Genomic DNA, 24,427 nt, shown 5'->3' with positions numbered 1-24,427 from the left:
CTGCTCCACTGCCTGAAGCTCCTCAGAAATCCAACATCCAGAGACAAAATGAAGCAAAACAAATCCTTTTTTCCCAGGCTGTCACTCAGATGGGCTTATACCAACAAGGAAGGCATTAGTCATTAACACCCCAGAGTAGTCACTAATACCCCAGAGCAGTCACCAAATCCCCAGAGTTTGGATCAATTGTTTGTGTGTTCGGGCAGGTTTTCCCTCTGTGTGTCTGTGGGGTGTTGTGTATCAGGGGGCTCAGGTCACTCCAGCTCGTGGAGGGTCCTTTGGGATTCCTGTTCTCCTGGAGAACCCTCCCCTGCTCCCTGTGGATGCACAGTGCAACATGAGCAGCTCCCACAGCCCTGCTGCTCTCCCTCTGCTGCCGGGGGAATGCCAATAGTCTGGAAAGCCCAGGAGACAAGGATGCAGAAGATACAGAGGGGTGAGCCCACACATGGCTGTTTCTCTCGAGGCACTGAACATTCTCCTCTGCAAACACTCAGACCCTTTGCTCTGGTGGCTCCCACTGTGCCACCAGCCCGGCAAAGCCCACTGGCCCTGGCTCGGAGGCTGCTCTCGAGGCTGGGCAGGGGCTGTGTGGGGAAATGATCACAGAATCATGGCTTTGTTCAGGTTGGAAAAGCTCTCTGAGATCACTGAGTCCAACCATCCCCAACACTGCCAAGGCCACCACTGACCATGTTCCCAAATGCCACATCCACAAGGCTTTTAAACCCCTCCAGGGACGGGGACTCCACCAGTGCCCTGGGCAGCCCTTTCTAATCCCTGACCACCCTTTCCATGAAGATCAGAAAACTCTTGAGAGGAAAATGTGGTCTCATCTAGTTTCTAACATTTCACTGCTAAATGTCAATTTGATTTAGTGAAATCCACTTCAGATCAAAAATCCAAATGAATCACATGGGTTTTCTTGTTTAGTTTCAAAAATGCTGAAGTATTTTACTCAAGGCTGGTAAAACAGACAGTTCCAACTTGTCTCTTTAATCTATTTTATCTGTTACGGGTTGTTGTACTGAAATATTGATGGCATTTTATAATAATGAATTCATCTATTATATACTAAATATCCCCTTAATATGTGTGCTTGGAAACCTACTTAACCTCATGTTTAATACAAATTCTTTATAATCTATGAAGCCCAGTGTAACACAGTGTAAAACCTTATCATGGTATAACAGTTTCATATTTTATGGTAATAAAGAGTAAAATGCAAACAAGCCCACACCAGTGTTACCCTCCTGTTGCTCTGATTTTTATTCTGATGGATTTTACATGCACCACGGAGCAAGAGAACATGAATTGGTCCCAAAAAGCTGCTTTATCTGGGCGCTGCTCCTACGGGACAGGAACCCACCCCAGAGCAGCAGCATTTCCCAGGGAGCAACAAACCACCCATGTGGGAGATGTCAGCTCAGAGCTCCAACCATTCCAGGCCTGTATGGCCAGGGGGAGCAGGGGCTGATTGCTGCTGGCTCAGGTGGCACTGGGGGGCACTGGGGGGGCACTGGGGGGCACTGGGGGGGCACTGGCAGCATTCCCATTCTCCAGGGCTGGGGATCCCATCCCAGGCACGGCCCAGACCCTCCTGGCTGCGCTCACCTGGGCACACCAAGGAGCTGAACTTTGCCTTTGTGTCCTCCAGTCTCAGCTCAGTGGAGACAAGAGGGAAGGGGGTTAAACGGCCTGGTAAGAGCCATTCTCTGAACGAGAACACTTGGCTCATCCAGCAGGCGATAGCACAGCCCAGAGTCATAAATAATGCATGGAACCCTCACATGGAGCTTGCTCCAGCCTCACATTCCTCAGGGAGTCAGCAAATATTATTTTTCTCTTCTCTTTTGTATGTCTGTGGAGTGGTGGGTGGCTCGGGGAGAAGGGAAAGCTCCTCTGAGGTGCTGTGCTGATCTGCTTTTACATCTTCCTCCTCCTTCTCCTTCCCTTCTTTGCCTTCCCAAAAAGCCTCCTGCCAAGCTGTGTCAAAACAGCAGCATGCCAAGCTGCCCTGGAAGGCTGGAGTTGCTGCTGGATTTGGGAAGCAGATGGGCTGAATGTGTTTAGCTAAATGCACATTTTAGAGCCCAGTCAAACAGGGCAAACTGCAGCTCAGCCTGGGACCACTCCTCCAGAGAAAACGAGGCACAAGAATTTGGCTGCTGGACAGTGACAGGGGAAAAAAAAGCATGAATTTCTCTCCAGCCTGATGAAAACACTCCCCTGAAAGCAGGTTTGGAACTCACTGGCATTGCTAACAGGAGGGATCCAAAACTCACAGGTGCTGAGCAGGTGCTTGAAATCATAATTCATTGGTGTCCCCTTCCCAATTGCCCAAACACTAATGAGCTGCTCAGAACCTGGAACTGCTAATTACGTGTCTGAGACTTTAAAGGAGTACCCAGGATGTCTTCATGCTACTAAAATAGCCCAGACTGGATTGCTGTCAGTCTGTCCAAAAAACCCCTTGGATTACTCAATAAGACACAAGACTCTGAGTGGATAATTAGGTTTTTGGTACCCCAAAGCTGCTAAGAAGGTGCTGAGGACCCTGATGCTTCTCCACATCCCTTTTTTTGGAAGTAGTTTGAGGATTTGGACCTCCACTCCCACATTCCCCTTGCTCTGTCCTTGTCTCTGCTGGAGTGCATCCCTTCAGGTAGGATTTGTGATCCATGGCTTGTCCCACCTGGCTGCAGCTTTTCTTCTGGATCTGAGTCCCACGGAGCAGCCAGTGGAGAACAACTCTATTAAAAGCCACAGTGGTGCCACAGTGACATGTATTTCTTCTTCTAAGAGCATCCTGAGATGACTTCAGCTCTGACCTACTTTAAAGCCAGGCTGGTTTTGTCCAAGCAGCAGCTGCACTTGGAGGCGCAGAGATGGAAGGAAAAGCTGCTGAAATCCAGTTTCCTGGTCAGACGTTTTTGCCCAGCAAGACTCAGAGGTGCTCAACTTTGTAGCCTACTCTTTTGTCAGCTCTTTGGTTTTCCTGACACATCTTTCCCTGGCACAGGCTGCAGCCTTGGCTCTCCCAGCAAAGGACAGGGGAAGCAGTCCCTGTTCCTCACTGCATCTTTTACACAGCCAGCAAATGGGAAAAGTAATAAACTCCCACATGTTTATTACAGTAATTATGAATTTGCATTGTTCTCTCTACCAACAGAGTGCACTGGGCTCCCAAAACACTCAAATGTTTCTGAAATCCCCACATTCCCTTTTTGGGTGAGTCTTGCATCTTTAGAACAATCACATTCAGCCTTAGCTCTGTCTGTAGTCCTTGTGTCTCTCAATGCTTTCCTGAGGATCTGGGACTCCTGGGATGTTTCTCAAAGGCCCCTCATCACCATGCATTCCATATATCCTGGCTTGCTTCCATTCCACATCCAGATGATGGGAACACCAGCCAGGTCAACAAACCTTGTTTGTGGTGGGAGCAGCAGACAGTGAGGTGCTCCAGAGTGGTAGTGACTGAGCCTGTATTTGGATTTTAAGGGGATTTCAGCAGGGCCCTGATTATCTCTGGGATTTTCCATTGCTTTGGCAGGAAAGCCTTCCATCCATGTGGCTGCTGGGACTCTCTTTCATCTCCCATTCTCAGGGTCCCCTCCGTCTCATACAGCAGGCAGTGCGTGTCACAAAATATATTCCTGATTTGTTCCTGAGCTTGATTCCTCAGCTCAGCTCAAGTTGGAGGCTGCTAGGAAGTGGGCTGGCTCTGCACACCATGCACACTCCCTGGCAAATGCTCCAGTGAACAAACATTCATTAAAAACCAGCAAATGTGAATTATAACTGACTGCATAAAGGTGCTGGTGAATTGACAACATATGCCCGGAGTCACAGCAAATGATCTGGAACACAGCAGCAGGAGATGGAAAGCTCTCACTTCTCAGTCTGACACGGACCTCAGGATGAGGCTGAGCTGTGGGTTGGGGCACATCCTGCACACTCATGGCTGTGTTCACACCATGAACCTGGTATTGCTGACCAGATGGGATTTCAATGTCTGAGGCAGCTCCAGCAAAGCCACCCCCACCCTCTCTGACAGCTTGATTGTCCCTCAACTGAACAACCAGCATGGATTTACTTCTTAGGCTCTCTGCATTGGCCAAGCAGAGCATCCCTCCTTCTGCAGCAGGAGCAGGCCAGCTCTAGCAGCCTGATCCATCCTTTACCTCAGGATAATCCCTCTGGAGATGGGTCACAGAACCCTGCAAAGCACCCAAGAGTGCCAGCAGTACCAGTTCTGCCTGCAGCACAAACGAGTCTCAGCAGGGTCATCACTGCCCTGCTTCCAGTGGAGATTCTCAGGTCACAATTTAGGATTCAAAAAGGACAGGATGGACTCAGAGCAAACTCCCAGTGCTGTCACTAAAACCAAGACAAAGGAGGTTGAACTGCACATTCAGCACAAAGCTGGGCTGCCAGCCCCATCTTCATTAGCTAAATATCCACTAAGTCAACACACAGTGGGTCCTAATTAGTCCACATCTGGACCGTGGTTTGTCCTAAGAGCATTCCCACATCACTGATGCCAGAGCTCAGCTCTCCTGCTCCCTCCCAAATCTTCCAGGGCAGCTGATCTGCTGTTGGAGCCTGGACCACAGCCCTGCCAGGCACGTTTCTGCGGCTCCAGCTTTGCCGGGGATGTTTCCACACAGCTCTAATTAACAGCAGCAACAAGCACTTTTGAGCCATGGAGGGGAACCCCGGCGGGCAGAGTGAATGTTTCCCTAACTGCTCCCACAGCCTTGTCTCTCTAGGAAACCGGAGGGCAAACTTCCAAATCTCTTCCCTCTGCTGCAGCACATTCCAGCCCTGCGGGGGAGCCAGGCTTTGGAATGAGCACACAATGCATTTGCTCTCCCTTATTTATGCGATAACAGAGCAGGTGCTCTGTTTCATGAGACAATAATCAGAGTTCCCAGGTGGGTAAAATCGAGCCCAAGTAACTCATTTCTGCAGAGGAAATTTATTAATATATTTTTAAAAAAAGGTTTTCCCTTTCTCTCTGTGTTGTGTTGTGAGTACTGGTCAGACTGAACCGAACCAATGCTGTCCCTCCCTTTTCTCCCTTGCTGCTCAGAGGCCCTGTAAACCAGAGAGAAAATTTTATTATTTTTAAGCAGCAGAGGAGAGATCACATTTCTGCTCCATTTTTAACACAACAGCATCCCAGGGGCTCCCAGATGGGATAAGAATATGGATAAACAAAAACCCAGCCACATCTAATGCCTTGAGTTCAGTCAGACTGGCCATTAACAGGATCCCAGGGTGTTCTTACCCTCCCTTGCAGGGGAGAAATTGAGTAACACTCATGGGTGTTCTCAACATTCATATTAACCTGTAATTTTGGGAAGCTCAGACCAGAGAGTGTCTGCAGTTGGGGTGTCTTGTTTTGGGCAGATTCTCACTGCAGGCAGCTTGAACACCCTCAAGGGAAGCTGCTGCAGCCTCCACGTGGGATCTTCACCCAGCCCTGGCCAGGGTTAAGCACTCAAAGGATTTACACCCAGATGGACTCAATATTCCTGTCTTCATGCAGACATAGACAGGGGCTGAGTTAATTGAATTCTGAGACCTGACAAGCTGGGTATTAAAGTCTTCTCAGGATCAAGAAACACAGAATTGATACTGTGTGACTCCAGGAACTGAGGGGAAAGAGCGTCCCAGGACATGGCTGTGTTTTTCCAGGTTTCCCAGACACCCCACCACTCTGCTAACCCAAGTAAGAGGTGCCTGACTCCCACGATCCGGGTGTACACCCACCCCATTCCTTCAGTCCAGGACAAGATTGTTGTCCATGGACTTGGAGAGGTCCTTGAACCCTTGTGTTCCTGACAGCCTCCTCACACAATCCCACCCCCAAGGGATGCTGGGTTCTTTCTCCCCATTACTTCAGAATTTTGTCCCTTCAAGAAATAATAACAATAAAAAACCTTTCCAGCTTCCAGCATCAAGTTATCCAGGACCAATCTGTACCATTTGCTCCAAAGCCAGCACCATGCTTTGGCTGAAATACCTCCATTTCCCTCCCCTCCAGTCATCATCCCCTTGATGGATTTCTCCAGAGTTATTCCAGTCCTTCACACAGCCGTTGCCAGACTCACTTAAACAAGCTCAATTCTCATAATCTCCCCTCTAGAACAGGTGCTTCTTTTCCTTAAGCCTCCTCCCAGTCTCATTCTGTACCTGTTCCAGGCTGGATTCAGCTGCTTTGGGATGAAGCCACTGCCTTTTCCAGTGGCATTAACATCTCCTGAGCTCCAGAAGACCTTTGTAAAGAGCCTTGGCAAGCTACCATGAATTAAAGCAGCCACTTAATTAACCACCCCCACCCCCAGTCAGGACCTCTGCCATATCATCCTGGTGAATTACACAACTGCACACAAATCCCCAGGTGCAGAGCACTGGGAGCACTGCCTGTATCCCCCAGGATCCATCTGTAAAAAAAAAACAGGCAGGGATGGAGCATGGAGCAGGTCTTTGCTCACTGATGTTTGAGATCTGTGCTCCAAAACATTCTTTTTAGTGTTCCATGATCCCAGAATCATGGGATGGTTTGAGCTGGAAGGGACTTTAAAGCTCTTCTCATTCCCACTCCCAACCATGGGCAGGGACACCTTCCACTGTCCCAGGTGGCTCCAAGCCCTGTTCAACCCGGCTTTGGACACTTCCAGAGATGGGGAGTCCACAACCTCCTGGGAAAATTGTTCCAGCAGCTCCCTGCCTTCCAGGGATGGTCCAACCATTCCCTCTGTTGCAGAGCCCCCAGCCCCTGCGGGGAGAGGACAAAGCTTTGGCAGAATGGCAGAGGAGAAAAGGCTGAAGGTCAGGCAGTGGTTTCAGGAAGGCCTGGGAACCCCAGCTGGCAGGAGCATCTCCAGGCTCTCACCTCTAAAATTCTGCCATAGATGTAACTCCACACCAACAGAAACCTCTCCTCTGGAGCAGAGCCCGAGCTGCTCCACGTGGCTCATGCCAGGGAATTTGGTTTTTGAAGAGGAAACCTTTTACACTCTGAAGTCTTAAATATTATTGTTCCCTGTTGAGTGTGGGTTAAACGAGGAAAACAGTGATACTTTTCTCACTGGCTCTTGTGCAGCTCCTCTACAGGCATATAAAAACAACAATGAGCCAGTCAAGCACTTTAGGCAGCCAGGCAATGATAAATGAGACCCACTAAAACCCTTCTGTCCTTGCCAAGGGCACTCTGGATTATACTTGAACCTGTTTTAACCTTAGCACTTAACCTTCTTTTCCACAAAGTTGCCTTTGCATGCAACAACCGTGATGGAGCTCAAAATAACAAGTCAAAGAAATGGTTCCCTGAGAGAAAAAAAAGGAGTATTCGCTTTACAGTAGGGGCTGGGGTTTAAGTGTAGTTTATGTGCTTGCTAAACCTCAGAATTTTAAAGGAATGGGGATGTAATTCCATGTTACTAGTAAGGGAGGGAGGAAAGGCATGAAATGCAGCATCAAAGTATTTTTATGGCAGCTTGGCATGAAAAATGAGGAGAAAGAATATAGATAAGCATTATTTCCAGCAATCATAGAATCCCAGAAACACTGAGGTTGGAAAAGACCTTCAGGATCATCAAGTCCAAGCTGTGATTGATCCCCACCTTGTCCCCAACCCAGAGCCCTGAGAGCCATGACGAGGAATTCCTTGGACACCTCCAGGGATGGGCTCTCCAAACCTCCCTGGGCAGCCCCTGCCAAGGCCTGAGCACCCTTTGCATGGGGAAATTCCTGCTGCTGTCCACCCTGAGCCTCCCCTGGCCCAGCCTGAGGCCGTTCCCTCTCCTCCTGTCCCTGTTCCTGGGAGCAGAGCCCGAGCCCCCCGGCTGTCCCCTCCTGGCAGGAGCTGTGCAGAGCCACAAGGGCCCCCCTGAACCCCCTTTTCTCCAGCTGAGCCCCTTCCCAGCTCCCTCAGCCCCTCTTTGTGCCTGGAGGAATGGGCTGGCCATGCCAGTATGGCCCCTTGCCAATGTCCTCTGCTGCTCCTGTTTGCTCCCTGCATCTCCTCCCCATCCCCACCAGCCCAGGCACTGCTCCCAACCATTCCCCTTCCTCCAGCCCTTTCTCCCTCTCCAAGTGCACACTGGGAGGGCAGAAAACCCCCATTTCTAGACCCTCAGCTCAGGAGCAGGACACCAAACCTCTGCTGTGTGGATGTCCAGCTGGATCTCAGAATCAGGGAATGGTTAAGGTTAGAAAATATATCTGAGATTACCAAGTCCAACCCAGAGCACCACCCCCATGGTCACTCTTAACCCTGTCCTCAAGTGCCACATCCATAATTTTTTGAACACTTCCAGGGGCAGTTGGTGAGTGCCCTGCCCTGCCCTGACTCAGATCCAATGTTTAATAACCTTTTCTGTGAAGAAATTTTCCCAAATTTTCCCTAATATTCAACCTAAGCCTCACTTGGAGCTACTTGATGCTGTTTTATTTCTTACCCTTGATATCTTAGGAATGTGAGATTTCCTGTGAGTAGCAAGGATCATATGCCAAAAACTGGGATTTACTGCATCACTGTTGCAATAACTGATACTTTGAATACAATAACTGCATGCAATAACTGCATGCAATAACTGCATCTTTGAATCATCATCATCTTTAACAATCAGGTGCCCACACCTTGACTGACAAACACCACAGGAGAACCCCGGTGCACACCAAAAAAGCTGGAACATCACACACCTGGATGTGCCTGGACTGAAAGAGGAGAGGAATTATTCCAAGTGAGAAGCACTGCAGGGAGATGGAGCTGCTCGTGCACAGCTCAGAGGGGTGAACCAAAGGGTTTCTCAGCACTAAAGCCACAATGCTGGTTTCTGGTTTTGTTGGGTTTAAGGAAAGTGTGTCTTTTTTGAAAGACAAGTGGGATTACAAGAACGTACTTGACTCAGACACTTATTTCTCCTCCTGACAGGAAAAAACAAAAAAAAACAAAAAAAGAACAAAAAAAACCCCAAAAAACAAAACAAAAAACAAACAAACAAACAAAAAAAAACCAAACAACAAAAAACCAAACAAACAAAAAAAAACCCACAAAAAACCAAAAAAAAAAAAACCAAAAACAAACCATGGAAAGACCAGAATACACAAAGGGCTCACAGTAACTGTGTTAACAACTGACAGCTCTTCCCCAGGTTTCAATATTACTTTGTAAATGGGGATTGTACTAACCTGCCTTATTTACAACAAAATAAATGCACACCACATTTCCCTGCCCCTGGTAACTGAACTGTCCTTGCTTGATCTCCAGAAATAGTTTGTCACATGAATTTACCTGTGGTAACTGTGCTGTAGCACCTGGTGTTAGATGGGTTTGAAACATGGGAGAAAATATGCTGCAGTTAATTGTTCCAAAAAACAGCCATGGGCACCCCTAATGAGGAATGATTTAGGCTCAGAAATACCCATCAACATTGAACAGCATTCCAAAATGGAAGGGAGGTGGCCACTTTGCCTCAGGATGCTGTTCAGCCTGCAGGCACTTGCAGAAGCTCTCTGGGGTTTGCAGAGCTGCAGTAGCTGGGATTGTTCAGGTACTCTGTGTACCTGATTTGCAAATGCAGTAAGAAATGCTTTCAAAATGCTTCTTGATGGAAGACATTTGTAGAAAAATCTGTTTGGTTTCAATTGCTTCCAACTAGGAATGATGAATTTTCTTTTCTCTGTACAAAATCACAGCCCATGTCATTCTCTGCAGCAGGTTAAAGCAACTCCCTCAGTTAAAGTTTAATCAATTTTAATAATAAATGTTTAATAGCAAACATAAACCAGAAAAACAGCCCTTGCCCCAAGGAGGTGACAGTTTTATTGCCAACCCAAAGAGTGGAGTGAGAGCCTTGGATTGACTGGGGGCTGTGAAGGCTGAGATGGGCCAGATTTCCCACCTGGGACCTGAGGAGTAGGATGCAAAGCTGAGGTCACTCCATGCATTCTGAGTCCTGCAGCACTGTGGGTCTACTCCCAGCGCTGGGAATTATTCAGAATTTGAAACAGAAGAATGGATGAAGCTCGAGCTCCTGAGGATTTTCTTTTCTAACCTCTCCCTGCTCTGTCCCAGGTCCCTCAGGACCCCCACAGCAGCATCAGAGGGAACCAGGAGGAGCTGACCTGCACACCCAGGACCTGCCTTCACACACACACCTCCCCTTGGCATGTTCCCCGTGCCCCATAGGGAGCACAGCTCTCTGCATCCTCGTTTGATCTTGCTTGTGCTGTGCTGCCAGAGAAGTGTGAGCTGTCTCATTATTGCCAGGCTGCTTCTGGAGAAAGTGGGGCACATGTGTTTGTTGGCCAGCTGGTCCCTGTCAGACACAATGTAAAACACAAGCACTGACCCTGTTTTTCCTCCCTGGGCTCCAGTTTGGGTCTCTCCCAGCTGCCAGCTTTTGTGAAGCTCGTAGAAATCACATGGTTTTGAGACTTCTCCTCTTCTTTCAAATGGAGGAAAATTGCTGAAACCTTCTCTTATCAGGAAATAAGCCTAAAACCATCTCCAGAAAGCTCAGAGGTCAGGCTGTCAGAAGCATCTTGCTCTGACTGCCCTTTGAAAGAGGGGGCTCGTTTGAAAGCAGTAAATTAAATCCCCCTATTCAGGGGAAGCCAGATACTCACTAACTCAGATGACACCAAGGTTTGCCCCAAAACCCCTATAAAATAGAACCTGGGTGCAATGGAATGTGCTGACCCACAAGAGCAAGATGTAGAGGCAGCACATGGTGAAAAGCTCCCCAGCTCTGCATCGTTTTTTCCATTACTTAATTCTGAACCAGATGATCCATTTAATGAGACATCCCAGAGTTTTTATTTTGCACTGAGATTTTTATTTTAATTAATTTCATGGAAAATAGAATGCTTTAAGACAAAAAGCTTTCATTTTTCACATGGAAAATCTCATCCCAGGAGTGACTGGACTTTTCCTGGTATCATGCACAAACACCATAGAAAAATCCTTTCCCTCTTGACCTGCTTTTCCCCGGAGAGATGCAGATGTACAGAGACATCATCACAAGACTGACCTCTGAGGGTCTTTTTGTTCTACCATGTGATAATGAGGAGAGAATTCTTTTTGCAGGGATGGATGCAGTTGTGGGGGTTAACAGAGGGATCTCACCCTCGTTAATGTCTTTAGGAGGCAAACTCCACTGGGGTTCTATAAACTGGGACTGCTTTGTCAGCCTGGAACTTGTCTCCTCCCACAGCTCGTCCTTAGCTGCCATGTACACCCCAGCACCTCCTCTCTCCGTGCCTGTCCTGGAATTACAGGGGGCCTTGTTGGGATTGGTGTGGATCAGCTCCAAACTCCTGTCATACCTGACAGAAACAAATCCATTTGTTATTCATGTGGAAGTCACACGTATTTCAGGAGATGCTTCATCATAATTTAGCATTAGTTGATGGCTATTTAGAGTGATCCTGCAGCATCTGTAGAAGGGATGCTGACTGCAGCATCTGAGGCCAGAGCAGAGGATGAAAAATGCAGCTCAATTAACAAGGATCAATCTTAACATCCAGCACAGCACCTTTTTCTCCCCACCATGATCTCCACACCCTGGTCATGCTATCCATGGAAACTGTTCGCATCTTTTACATAAAGATTGGTTTAGATGGAAATGTTGTTTGAGAAATGACCACAGCAGCAGTTTTCCCAAAGCCTTGTGGGAAAACTTGCCACTTTTCATTAAAAAAAAAAAAAAAAAAAAAAACACCAAAAACCAAATAGTAAATGCTTCAAAGGAAAAAATTAATATATCAGGATTGTGTGACTGTTGTACCCCCCTAACAGCTCCTGAGCTGAAAAGGACATAACTTGTTATGCTCGCTGAGATCCTGATCCCCACCCCTAACCCTAATCCCAGCAGTATATCCAGAGGAAAATGCCAGTATGATGAACAGAAACTGTACTTCTGAGCAGAATTCTGGTTCACCTGTTTACAGAAACACCAAGAAATCTGGCGGTGAATGTCAGCTCCCATCCAAGGTCCCCTTCAGCTAAACCATCTCATTAGAGATGGCTGAATCCCCGCCCATCTCCCAAAATACAATTCCATCTCTCATTTAAAGTTGAACTGATACCTCTCTGACACCCTGGTTCAGCTTTCACGGGTTCCTCCATCACTGGAGAACTGCTGAGGAGTTCATAGCTCTGCTGACACCACTTCACACATGACAGAGCCATGAGCTGCTCTTCCAAAGCCTTCCAGGAGGCCCCAGAAGGGATGGAGAGGCTTTCCTGGATGTCTCAGGATTCACCATCCATTTCAGTGCCAGGGAGCAGTGGAGGGTGGTGTTGGAAGTTGAGATAATCAAGGGTTAAGCTTCTATTAATTCCTCCCACTGCTCATTAACTCTCCTCTGCAATACATTTAGTCCTGCCTATGGCAACTGCAGTGATGTGTGCTGGGCTGTCATTGAGCAACCTCATGTGAATCCTGTCCTGTCCTGTCCTCCCGCTGTTCCAGAGCTCCAGCTCATCGTTTTCTACTGATTTCTCCCAGAAATCTCCTGCCACAGAGCCCTTAAATTACCCCTCTCACAGTAACACAGTTGAATCACCAGAGAGCATTTGCTAGGGTTTATTTATTCTCTTCTCCTGGCCTAAGAATAATGTGCCTCAAACCTTCAGGTGAACCAAAAATTTGAATCACTATTATGGGATGGGATTCACTGTTTGTTATGGGATTCAGCCCCTTTCATAAAGTGAAATTTTTGCATGACTCCTCCACTGCATGAGTGTGGGACTTCAGAGAGCCTGGAAAACACGAATGGAATGAGAAACCAAAAAATGCCTAAATGGGTTGCTTTGATTTTTTCTTCCAATAATGAAAAATCCTTTAAAAAGCAAAATAACTTTTAATAATTTTAATTTCATTTCATTTTAAATTACTTTAATTTCATGCCCATCTTCATATTACATTTATATATTAGTCTTCATCACCACTGAAACAGCATCATGAAAACTCAGTTTTATACAGCAGCTAAAACTTGTTCCTACTACAATTTCTAAAGTTTTTGGACCTCCAATGTTTTAGTTTGGGGGTTTGGGTTTTGGTTTTGGATTCTTTTCATATAGGTAAGGTGGACAGACTCATCACTATCAGTTTCCCTCAGGAAAGACTCCAATTCCCAAGAAACTCACACTGGAAGTGAGATCTGGACAACCTTTGGACTGACTGAAAGGGAAGCCTACAGACCTGGCATGAGACAAGAGCCTGTAATCCTCTTCTCGTGCAAGGTCAGACCAGTGTGGGGGAGCACCTGAGGAGGAGATGAAATTTGACTCAATCTTTTTCACTTCTGATTTTCTTTTCAAATTTCAGTCTCTGAGGAAATCACGAAGCAGAACTAGCTCCTCCGACAGGAACAGACAACTGAGCAGCTCCTCTTGCACATGAAAATCCCTGATGGCCCCATTCCCTTGGACGGGCTCCTCTGGGAAATCCAAGTGCAGATTAAACCTCCTTTCATCCATCTCACCCTCAGCAAATATATGTGCATTTTCCATTACCCTTCACTCCTTCACTTCACGCTCCTTGCCTTAACACACAGGCTAAATCCTTCCTTCCATGGCACAACAGCAACAAATGATCAAAACAATTCAGCTTTTCTTCCAGTAATGGCATGTGCTTGGTTGTAAATATTCATGGCTGGGTGGAAATAGGTTCTTGATGGCCCTGGGCACACTGGTGTCAGTTGTACTGAAATAACTCTCAGTCTCTTTTACCTCCAAGGGCGATTTTGTTATCCTGGTGCTGGTCTCATACATTAATCCATGGCAGATGGAGTCAGACATGACCACCTCATCTACCTCATTTTCCCTCTTAGCTTGTTGAGCTTCTGGTGCCTGAGAGCTTTCCTCATGGATTTCCATAGGTCAGGAAGTCCCAACAAGCTTCTAGAGGACCATTCTGTTGCACTCATCCCTCAACAAAGTCAACCTGTTTAAGGCTTTTCATCATGACCTCTCAGCAGATGCAGGTGTCAAAATAGACACTGACTTTCACAACCTTCACATTTAGCCACAGATCACCATTTCCTCCCTCAGGAAGATCTGAGTCCTGCCCACTCCCAGCCCTCTCACTTTGTAAGCAAGAAAGTTTTCCATGTTTTTTTTTTTTTCCTCCCAAAGAGCTCTTCCTATGGAACACTGCAGGGTCTCATCAGCCCAGTAGGCAGAGTGGTTTTTGTATTTTTGAGTCCCATATAGAGCTGTTGTAGCTGTGGCAGAAACACAATCACCTGACACCCTGCTCACATCCACCTCATCACGATAAGCTTATCACCTTCATTGCCCTCACCCTGACCTCACCAATGGATGCAGAACTCTGCTGCATGGCCAGCCTGAGCCTGGATGGCACTCCAGACATAAATCCTGTGACAAATGCCTTTGGGAAGGCATAGGAGGGACTCCAGACCCTGCCAGAGGAGATGGAGATGCCGAGCATGACCTCCCCGTCCTGCCGCTCCTCGGGAGCTGCCAGGCACATTTTTTGTCAGCAGGAGCTTAGTGATGGATATGAGGGTTTTTTTCATGGAATCACCACTGTCTGCTTCTAAAGCAAATAGGGATAGTTTCAGGAAATGGAAAAAGACAGTGGTTTGCTCAGAGAAGCCGTAGTGGACTCATTATGGAATCAGAGCTGTGAATGCCTCAACGCTCAGTGCAGACAGAGCTGTCAGCAGCTCTGCATTTTAGAGCAATTTTTGTCCTTAGGTCAATAATGCAAACTTGTGCACAGAGTTCACAGAGAGGAAGGTGATCGTCTTCTCAAACTGGCTTTCATTTCTCAGGAAGGCTGGGGGTGAACTGAGCATGAGAGCAGGTCAGAGATGGGCAGAGCTCCTCAGGGCTAGAGCTGTGGTTTCCATCACTGCTGGTGACATGAACAACAGGATTGAGGCTGCCCTCGGCAAGCTCAATGACACCAGGCTGTGTGATGCTGGAGAGAAGGGATGGGATCCAACAGGACCTGGATAGGCTGGAGAAGTGGGAATGTGTGACCCTCATGAAGTCCATCAAGGCCAAGTGCAAGGTCCTGCAAGGCTGTTTGGCCTGGAGAAGAGAAGCTCCGGGGAGGCTGCTCTCCTTTAGAGCCCCTTCCAGTGCCTAAAGGGGTCCAAGAGAGATGAAGGAAAAGGGTGTGTAGGGACAAGACAAAAGGGAATGGATTTAAACTGAAGGAGAGCAGGTTTGGATAAGATATTAGGAAAACATGCTTCCCTGGGAGGGTGGGAGGCCCTGGCACAAGATGCCCAAAGAAGCTGTGACTGCCCCTGGATCCCTGGCAGTGTCCAAGGCCAGGCTGAATGGGGCTTGGAGCAGCCTGGGATAGTGGAAGGTGCCCATGGTGGAGAGTGGAACTGGATGATTTAAAGGTCCCTTCCAACCTAAACCATTCCAGGGTTCTATGTTTCTATGAAAAAAATTAGATGTTCTAAAAATAGCAAAAGGATTTAAGACCCAGCAGGTCTGCACCTGCATTCTATTATAGAATCATAATTCAGCTTGGAAGGGACTTCAGGAGGCCAGAGGCCCTCACTGAAATCAGACCTGTTTTCTTTTTTAATCAAATGAAAATTTCTTCTGTTTAACTTTGTGACAACTGGTTTAGACTTTTACCCATTTCTGTCCATGGGGATCATGGACCTGGTAGTCAGAACCTCTCAGGGAGGGTTTAGATTAAACCCACAGCAATCATACCATGATTTTTCCCAGGGCATCACTGCATTTGGTTAGATAAACACAAATACTCCTCAAGAGGGGACATCTGGGAGCTTGTTTATTATCTGCCAAGAAGACTCCAAGGGACACTTGCATGGGGGGGTATGGACAAGCTATGTTGTTCTACTTTACCTGTCCAGCTGGAAACCATGCTGGGTTTTTTTATATATTCCTTGTCTTTCCTGGGCTTTACTTCTAGCTTTGACATGACTAGACTAAGTCTGGTCCCTGTAGAGAGAGTACACATGAAAGCTTCCTGTGGTTTCACCCTCCACCCACTGCAGACAGAAAACTGTACCCAGGAGAACTCATGCAAGGCCAGGGACACCCTGTGGCATGAACTGTGTTAGCCACAGAGAGCCACAGGCAAAGGAGGCACCAGCACATGGTACCAGATGATTATCAGATTTGTTCTCTGTTGTTGACAACCTTGGCTCTCCACCGCTTTGGGCACTTCAGTTCTCAGTGTCTGTCCAGAAGAAATGAGCTGAAGCACAAGAAGCTGCACTCAGAGGTATTTCCAACAGTAAGAAAAGCCTCACACAATTCCCAGGACAATTCTAATAAACTCTGGCAGTCCTCAAACATCTCTTCCATCCTTGGAACTCCAGGGACACCCCCCCCCCTTGCTCAGCAGCTCTTCCCCATCCCAAGAGTGGATTTGCATTTTGCTCCAGCTCCAGCTGCTATTCGGAGTGAAAATCCCTGGGCAGGTGGGGTGTGGAGGATGGAGGAGCTCTCATTTGGACTCCTGATGAATAACTCTAAGGAATGGGAATCACTCAGAAGTGAGGAGTGGCTCTTGCTCTCCTCCAAACCAAGTGCCAGCTGCTGCAGCAAGGGAAGCTGAGCTCACATCTGGCTCTTACACACACAGATTCTTTGTCCTTCCTCTCCCAGGGCCCTCCCCATGCCTCATCTCCCTCGTCATCCATCCCCCTCTGCTCTCCAGCTGGCTCTGACACTTTGGCTGTGCCTTTTCCTGACATTTCCCTCTTGTTTAAATTATTCCCATCCCAAAGCCTGAGCGAGGGAGGGCAGCATGCCTGGCTAAGAAACAGCTCAAAACACATCCAAACACAGCCCTTTTCAAAGATCATTAGGGAGGACTGTCACTGTTCTGGTCAGGTCTGCAGTCAGATCAGCATCCCAAATGTGGAGCACCAATGTCCCAAGTTAACAACCTGCAGCCCATTTCTGCAGCTTCTCTCCTCTGGAGTTGTTTCACCCAGTGTTTATACTTCCAGTAAGGACTGAGAGAAAAACATTCCAAGGGAAAAACAGGTTTAAATTTAAAGGTATAAAGTAAATTTAATATTAACACAGTGAGAGGAGGATAATGAGAAGTAAAATAAGCTCCTAAAACACCTTTTTTTCCTCCAGCACCTCCCTCCTTCCCACCGACAGTGCAGGGAGACAGGGCATGGGGGTTTGGTCAGTTCATCACTCCAGATCTTTTTCTGTTCATTTAGGGAGAGGAGTATTTTTTTCTGCTATGCCATGGGTCCCTCCCATGGGCAAACAGTCTTTCCAAAACTGTTGTGGCATGGGTCACTCATCCACAAGGTGCAGTCCTCTAAAGACAGGCTGCTCTCGTTTGGAAGCAGGGGCCCTCTCTCTCCATTTGGATCTCCCTCTGGATCACAGCTTTCTCTGGCATCCACCTGCTCCAGTGTGAACACTTCACTCACTCTCTGTGAGTGGATTTCTGCATCCCCCACGGACCTCATGGGCTGCAAGGGAGACAGCCTGCTTCACCACAGCTCTCACCATGGTCTGCAGAGGAATCTTGGCTCCGGTGCTTTGGAGCACTTCCTCCCCCTCTTTTTCCACTGACCTTGGTGCCACCATGTTGTTTTCCCTCACATGTCCTCACTTCCTCCTCTTCTCTGACTAGAAGAAAAACTGCTGCCCTGTCCCAGATTTCAAGGCAATGTGTATTCTATTTGCCATCTGTTCGAGGTGGGGCAGTTATCTTCTGTTCAGGGGGCAGTTTTCTTTATTTCTTCCACAACCAATCCTCCCTCCAGGGGGATATCCACTGGTATTGGGCCATTGAGTCTCACTGCATGACTGATAAGAATTACAGCATCCCATCGGGAGATGCTCTGCCCAGAGGGAGGAGCCAAGCATTCCTACCTGGATAGAGTCTGAGTTTTTGGGACACCAGAACAGCCTTTCCACTGGATTCCCAGAGGAAAAGCTGCCTCTTCCACTGCATGTTCAGAGGAAGACTCCACCCTTCTCCAGGATCCCTGCTCCAGCAGAACCACCCCTGACACTGCAGGAGGGCTGCAGCCACCATTCCAATGGCACTGCTGCCAGCACCCTGACCCACAGGGTGTCAGGCTGTGTTCTGACTCTGTCACTGTTGTTTTGGTTTACTGCATTGTTTCTTTTATTTTTATTTTCTTCCCTAATAAAGAACTGTTATTCCTGCTCCCATATCTTTCCCTGAGAGCCTTTTAATTTCAAGTTTATAACAATTTGGAGGGAGGGGGTTTACATTTTCCATTTCAGGGGAGGCTCCTGCCTTCCTTAGCAGACATCTGGTTTTCCAAACCAAGACATGCCTGTAGGTACTACCATTGCCAACAGGTTTCACCAATTCAAAGACATTGCAAAATCCTGCAGCACCAAGAAGTTGATCTTGTCTAGGTTCTGCCTTGGGGAATCGCTCATGGTGCTTTCCCTGCCGGCCACGCGGCTCTGCCACCACCACGCGGGTGCTAATTAACGCCTCTCCTCGTGCAGGGCTCTGGCAAGGGGAGGCTGCCACCACTGCCCGTGCCCTTCTGCCTGGCAGAGCTGGCTAGGGGCAGCCAGGCAGGCGAGGCTCACCACTGGGATGGCCCCAGCAGCGCTGCCAGGCCACCCCTGGGAAAAAATTAGCGGGTGCTGTTTTGACTTTCTTCTTAACTATGTCATCACAGAGGCATTACCAACCTCTCTAACAGGGCCAGCAGCATGTCCATCTTCAGAGCCATCAGAGCCTGCCTCTGTCAGACATGGTGGAAGTTTCTATCAGCTTCTCACAGAAGCTACCCCTGTGCCAACCCCACTAAGAAAAACCAGGCTGTGCCAAGTCAACACATAGTATTAAAGGATTTAAAACTGGATTTGCCATGAAAAGGCCCCACTGAAGCTCCACAGCTTTCATTACATTTTAACTCTATTGACCATTCCAACCCAGGAATGGTTTTTCATGGGCATTGATCCCAACTGGCATCCATCCATGAAACTTCTTGCAAAATATAAAATATTATCCTACCATTTTTTAATTAATAAAGGAAATACAAACTCCATCAGTGTAACAGGGAACTACCACACCCATAAATCCTTATGGGACAGAGAAATTTAATCCAGGAAACCACTGGGTGAAATGAGGGTCTGCACTTCCCAAGGGCAGGGTTTGTTAGATACCTGAGCCAGGAGCAATCCACCTCCTTTTAGACACCCAGTGAGACAACACCAGCAGCAAAATTATAACCCTGCACTCCCTCTGTGTCTGTGCCCACACCCAGACCCTCAACAGCACCTGCAAAATTGAGATATTCCAGTGCAGACTGGGAAGGCTGCACAGAGACCTACTGGATTTCCTACATGATTTCCTACTGAAAGAACAGCCTGTTTGTGTAAAGTTATCACTGGATTGCACATCTCGTTATTGCACATTTCATAATGGCAGATCTCGTGATGGCATCTCAGACTCCGGAGCAAACTTTGGGAAAAGTTGTGACTCTCTGGAAAAATTAGTAAATAAGAAATGTAATGTTTTTCTGAATCAAGTATGCACTATCCTGACTTTTTTTCTTGAAGAAAGTGAAAGTTGTATAACAGATGAGAATGGACTAGTTAGTCTAAAAAGCCAAAGCTATTCACTAAACATTGGCCTGATAGATACACTAGGAAAAAAAGGGCAGAAAAAAATGTATAGAGAAAGCCAGATAGATTGACAGAAAGTTGTGTCTTAAAATAGCAATATTCACATGAGATACACTTCATTATGTGGACCTTGTAGGTCAGAAGAATGTGTATTGAAAATAAATGAGTTCTATCCTTCAATTGTCATGGCCACTGGCAATAAATAGACACCTGATGAGGCAGAGCAGGCACAAGGGAAAAGTTTGTCTTAGCTGGAATGACTGGATGTGCGAGGGAGCACAGCCCAACAGTGCATTTATCAAACAGACTGAGGAACACAATACCACCCCAGACACCCAGAGCACACACCCAGAACAGCCCCCAGAGCCACGGCCGGGCTGTGCTGGGCAGGGCTGTGCTGCTGGGGAGCGATTCTCAGCAAGGGGGGACTGAGGGATCCCATTCCCCTGCTGCTCACATTCCCAGTATCCACTCCCAGGCCATCCCATCCCTCACTCCGTGTTTGCCCCATTGGCTGAAAGGGTTTTCAGAGGTTTTCTCCCTGTTGCCCCCCACATTTGCTGGGCCCCACACAAAATCCTCCTGCAAGTGTCCCCTGCAACTGCCCAGCATCATCCCAGGCTGGAACAGTGAAGGCCACGAGCCACACCAGTAGCCCTGGGAAAGATGCTTTGCTCCACACACCCACAGGGACTCCCAGAAAATCACAGTGGTGCGGCGAGGGCTGATGAGCCCAAGCTTTGCCAGGCTCAGCAGCAGTGGGATGAAGACCTTGATGTCACGTCGAGCAGCAGGAGCACAGCTCCTCCAAGAAAATGCCATCTGCGAGGTCACTTCCAACCAGGACCTCCTGGGGGGAGCAAGGAGGAAAACAAGGAGGGGATTTCCTCGGCTGCTGCTCTCAGGCTTTCCTCCTCCACATACTCCAGGGGAATGGCTTTGCTAAAGCATGTTCTGCCAATTTTCTCTTCTTCACTTGCTTTGCCTGCAGCAGAGCTCTGCATTATCTTCTCTGCCGTTCTGTCAGTGGCAATGCCAGTGCAGGATCAGCACATCCTGCTAAGATCTGGCTGTTCCCTCTGGGGTATTTCTGCAAAAATCTGTGGGTACTCAGTGAGCAGACCTTAACATTGGAAATGCTGTCTGAGAGGTATTAGGGGGAGAAAGAACAGGAAGTGTGGGGAAAACACAGCTCAAGTCTGTTATTAAAACAGTGACAGAGGATTTAAACAGGGCAGTGAAGGAGGAAGGAGGGTAAAGTGTTTTCAAAGTGCCAAGATGCCGCTGTTTCAGCTCCTGCTCTCCATCCAGCAGCAGCAGCAGCGCTGTGGGCTTTATTCAGGGACACCCTGCTCACAAAACCCCCACGCACCAGAGGGCAGAGCTGACCAGAGGCAGCACAGCACTGACTCCTCCAGCAGCACCTTATTGCAGAGTTCCTGTTTGGTGCAGCCCTCTGCTGCAAAGCTCCTGCCTCCTCTGCTCCCAGCTGCCAGAATTTGGGGAGTGTATATAAAACCCTCATAGCTCTTCACCCTGATGACATATTGCAGAAATGCCCTGGGATTTACACCCTGTTTCCCTTCAGGAAACAAATCAGGCTTCAGTGATGACTCTTCTCCAGCCGGTGCTGCAGCAGGATGGATGTGCTGTCACTAAGCCCATGTGCAGCTGCAACAGGTTGGTGGTGATTAAATGCAAAATTCATCCAGGACATGAGGTTCTGATTCAGCCCAGAGGCAGCTCACAGACCTTTACAGCATCCTCCCTGTGGAAATACCTACTCATCCTTCAAACAGACACTTTTCCCTGCCTTTTATCTGAGAGGTAAAATCTGGAAGAAAAACAGGGTTGTTGTGTCCCTGTTGAGTGCTACTTCCTGGATTTCATAACCTGGGGGATTACCTGGAGTCAGTGAGATTGAAGCCCTGCCTCTGTGAGAGACAATGTTGTCTTCTGGCTCAGGTAGGAGCTGCTTTGCAGAACGGGCTGAAGTATTGCACTCAATCTCTCACTTTGACAAGGACAAGTGCTGTCAGTCCACAATATCCTGTCTCTTTCTAGCTTGCCCTGATCTGATTTAGCAGAGCATTTATTTCACAGACAGGGAATGTTTGTCTTTCTGGAAACTACAGTATTCCCCATGAGAGAAAAAAAATAAATATTAAAATCGTTGTTTCAGAAGCAATTATCTCAAAAATTCAATAGCTGGGGGGACACCCTGCTTGGGGGGGCTGCCAAGAGCTCCTGTCTTCTGCTTTTTAAAATCCTTTTTTAAGCCATGCAGGTGCTTTGAAAGTGCTGGTTGCTCCCTGGCTTCGAGGTTTTTGCTTTTAGCTAGCTCTTACTTCATTCCTGGCAAGTCCACAGGCAGAATAGCTCCCACTCCCCACACTTGGCTACAATCAAGAGATGTCTGTCCATCCTCCTGTGATCTGACCTCACTTTCCAAATCTTCTGTCCCCTGGACTTTTGCATCTGTTTCCCTTTTTTTATCCCATTCTCCAGACTCGCTCACACATGGCTTCTCTTTAGCAAGCTACTCTCCTTGGAACTTGGTTGACACCTTCCTACAACTTGGATGACCCAACCCCTGCTCAGACCTGCCCAGGGAGCAGAAACAAGGGAAGGGTTTGCCTGAACATCCAGTTTGAAATAGACACAGCATCGAAGGTATGCACAGCTAATAACTGAGGCATAAAATTCTATGTTCTTGGTCCGAGGTGTAAAGAGAGCACAGTCCAGGAGACGGCAATGACTTTGGTGCTGGAGTCAGCTGGACTCGTTTGTTCAGAGATCCAAAGCACACAGACAGAAAATATTCCCTTCTCCCAAAACCAGACAGATTCTGCTGATGAACCAGGGGATCACAAACCCTGCCCAGGACCTGCTCTCTGCAGGACACACCGTAATTAGCAGAACAACCAGCAACACTCCCAAGCAATAACCATCTGAAACCTGTAACATTCCTGACTCCAGGATCACAGAGCCAAGGCACTGCCCAGCATGGCCTGAGAGCACAGTGCGACTTAGCCCAGAGCCCAGCACGCCCCAGCTCAGCCAGCATGGGGCTCAGCCCCCTCTGAAGTCCCTGCCCAGTCCCCCTCACCTGCCCCAGTGTCACAGAGGGGCATCACTTCATCCAGGTAACCTCCTAGTAATTTTTATTTTATACTGTCACATTTACCACCACAGCACCCAGGCCAGCCTGCACTGCCATCAGGGTGCCAGCCAGAAGCTGGAAACTCAGCAGCAGCTACTTCCCTCAGGATGCTCAAGTACCCAGCTCATTCCACCTCCCCCCTCTCAGAGCAGATTGGGATCAGAGCTCAGCCTCCCCTTGCTTTTCCTCTCCCTCTCTTTCCCCTCCTTTCATCTAACACAGCACAGGAAGGACACAGCACCAGGCAGGTACCCAGCTGCTACCCACACTCTGCAGCAAACCAGGATTTATGAGCCACGAACACCAGGAACAAGAAGAAAAAATTCCCCTTCCAGAGTTCCAGCAATGCTGCAAACACCTGGAGAGACACAGCTGGACACTGCTCAGACCAGTCCTGAGCACCTGCCCTTCTTGTTGGCTCTGTCCAGCCCTCTCTGCTTCCTTCAGCTGGCCGACATCCACTGGCCATGGCAAGAGACCCTCAGGCCCCCTGTGATGCTCGGCAGCATCCATCTGACCCTGAGCAAACACTGGGAACCGTGGGCCTTACACAGGATGGAGGCTGGACCTGCTACAAACCCTTTGCAGGTCTGGCCCCACAAAACCTCCATTAGGACTCCAACAAACAAACTTCAGCTCAACAGGCTTCCTCCTGCTCCTCCTCTGCCATGCCAGAGCCTGGCAGCCACTGTCTCACCACACCGGACCCACACAGCTTGGCCAGTGACCTCCAGGGCTGTCCTGGTCCTGCAACACCATGGTCCCCATGCCCAGAGAAGAGAAAAGCAGAGTGTCTGCTCATACTCACAGTTTTGAAGTCCTTGTGGTTGCACTCCTGACCTCTGAACTTGCAGTACAGCATCATATCCTTCAGGTCATGGCCAACCCGTGCCAGGAACTCTTGCATGCTGAAAACTTTGGGTTTATACTGCTTAAAGTTGGCCTTTTCTTGGAGGGTGGCTAAGACAATGGGGTCAGCCAGGTGAGGGTTGGGGATCTGCAGGTTGACATCCAGCAGAGCCAGGAGCTCCCCAGCATGGTACAGGTCATTGGTGGTGAGCCGGGAGAAGCGGAACTCGTTGAGATTACAGATGGTGACAGCAGGAAACACCAGGCTGTTCGCCACCACCTCATCCACTTTGGTCACGTGCTGGTAGGAGAAGTAAAAAGCCACCCTGTCCGAGCTTTCCACCAGGAGGAGACCCAGCGAGCCCACAAAGGCCAAGGTCCAGAGCAGGCGCCGGATGGTCACCGGCCCGTAGACGAAGACGTGACGGATCCCGTGGAGCGTGGTGGTGTTGGCAAAAATCTGGATGCTGGAAGGCTGCAGGCTGCCCATGCTGCCCTCGCTGGTGCTGTCCTTCAGATCCATAGTTCATTTAAATCCTGGTCCTGCTTTTTGGGTCAGTCTGGAGCCAGAACTGGGATCTGGATCTGTCCCCTCTCCTCTCCAAAGTAATTAAACCCTTTCAGAGGCAGGCGAAGGAAGCAGAGTGAGACCAGCTGCTGCGAGTTTATCCCACGAGCTCAGCAGTAGCTTCGTTGGGGTAAATATTTATATAAAATCCATTCAAACTCTTGCTCTTGATTTCTTCGGTGCGATAAGGAGGGCTGGTTTTATTTAGGGA

The 24,427-nt window shown here is 48.3% G+C and overlaps 1 protein-coding gene across 2 annotated transcripts in view; it reads right to left on the bottom strand.

Annotated features, from left to right (window-relative positions):
• LOC119712060 (acid-sensing ion channel 2) overlaps positions 1 to 24,171 on the bottom strand; it is a 472,537-nt gene extending 448,366 nt beyond the window's left edge. For both annotated transcript variants that reach the window (XR_005259788.1, XM_038162899.1), the window contains exon 1: positions 23,608 to 24,171. Coding sequence is in view for 1 of the 2 variants with exons in the window: in XM_038162899.1 (XP_038018827.1) it covers positions 23,608 to 24,171 (564 nt within the window). In the remaining variant the exon portion in view is untranslated. The remainder of the gene's footprint in view (positions 1 to 23,607) is intronic.
• Between the last annotated feature and the right edge of the window lie 256 nt (positions 24,172 to 24,427).

This window comes from Motacilla alba, chromosome 27, assembly GCF_015832195.1.
Source record: "Motacilla alba alba isolate MOTALB_02 chromosome 27, Motacilla_alba_V1.0_pri, whole genome shotgun sequence".
Lineage (NCBI taxonomy): Eukaryota > Metazoa > Chordata > Aves > Passeriformes > Motacillidae > Motacilla > Motacilla alba.
The sequence above is the reverse complement of the archived record's forward strand: the minus strand, read 5'-3'. Positions and strand labels throughout refer to the sequence as shown.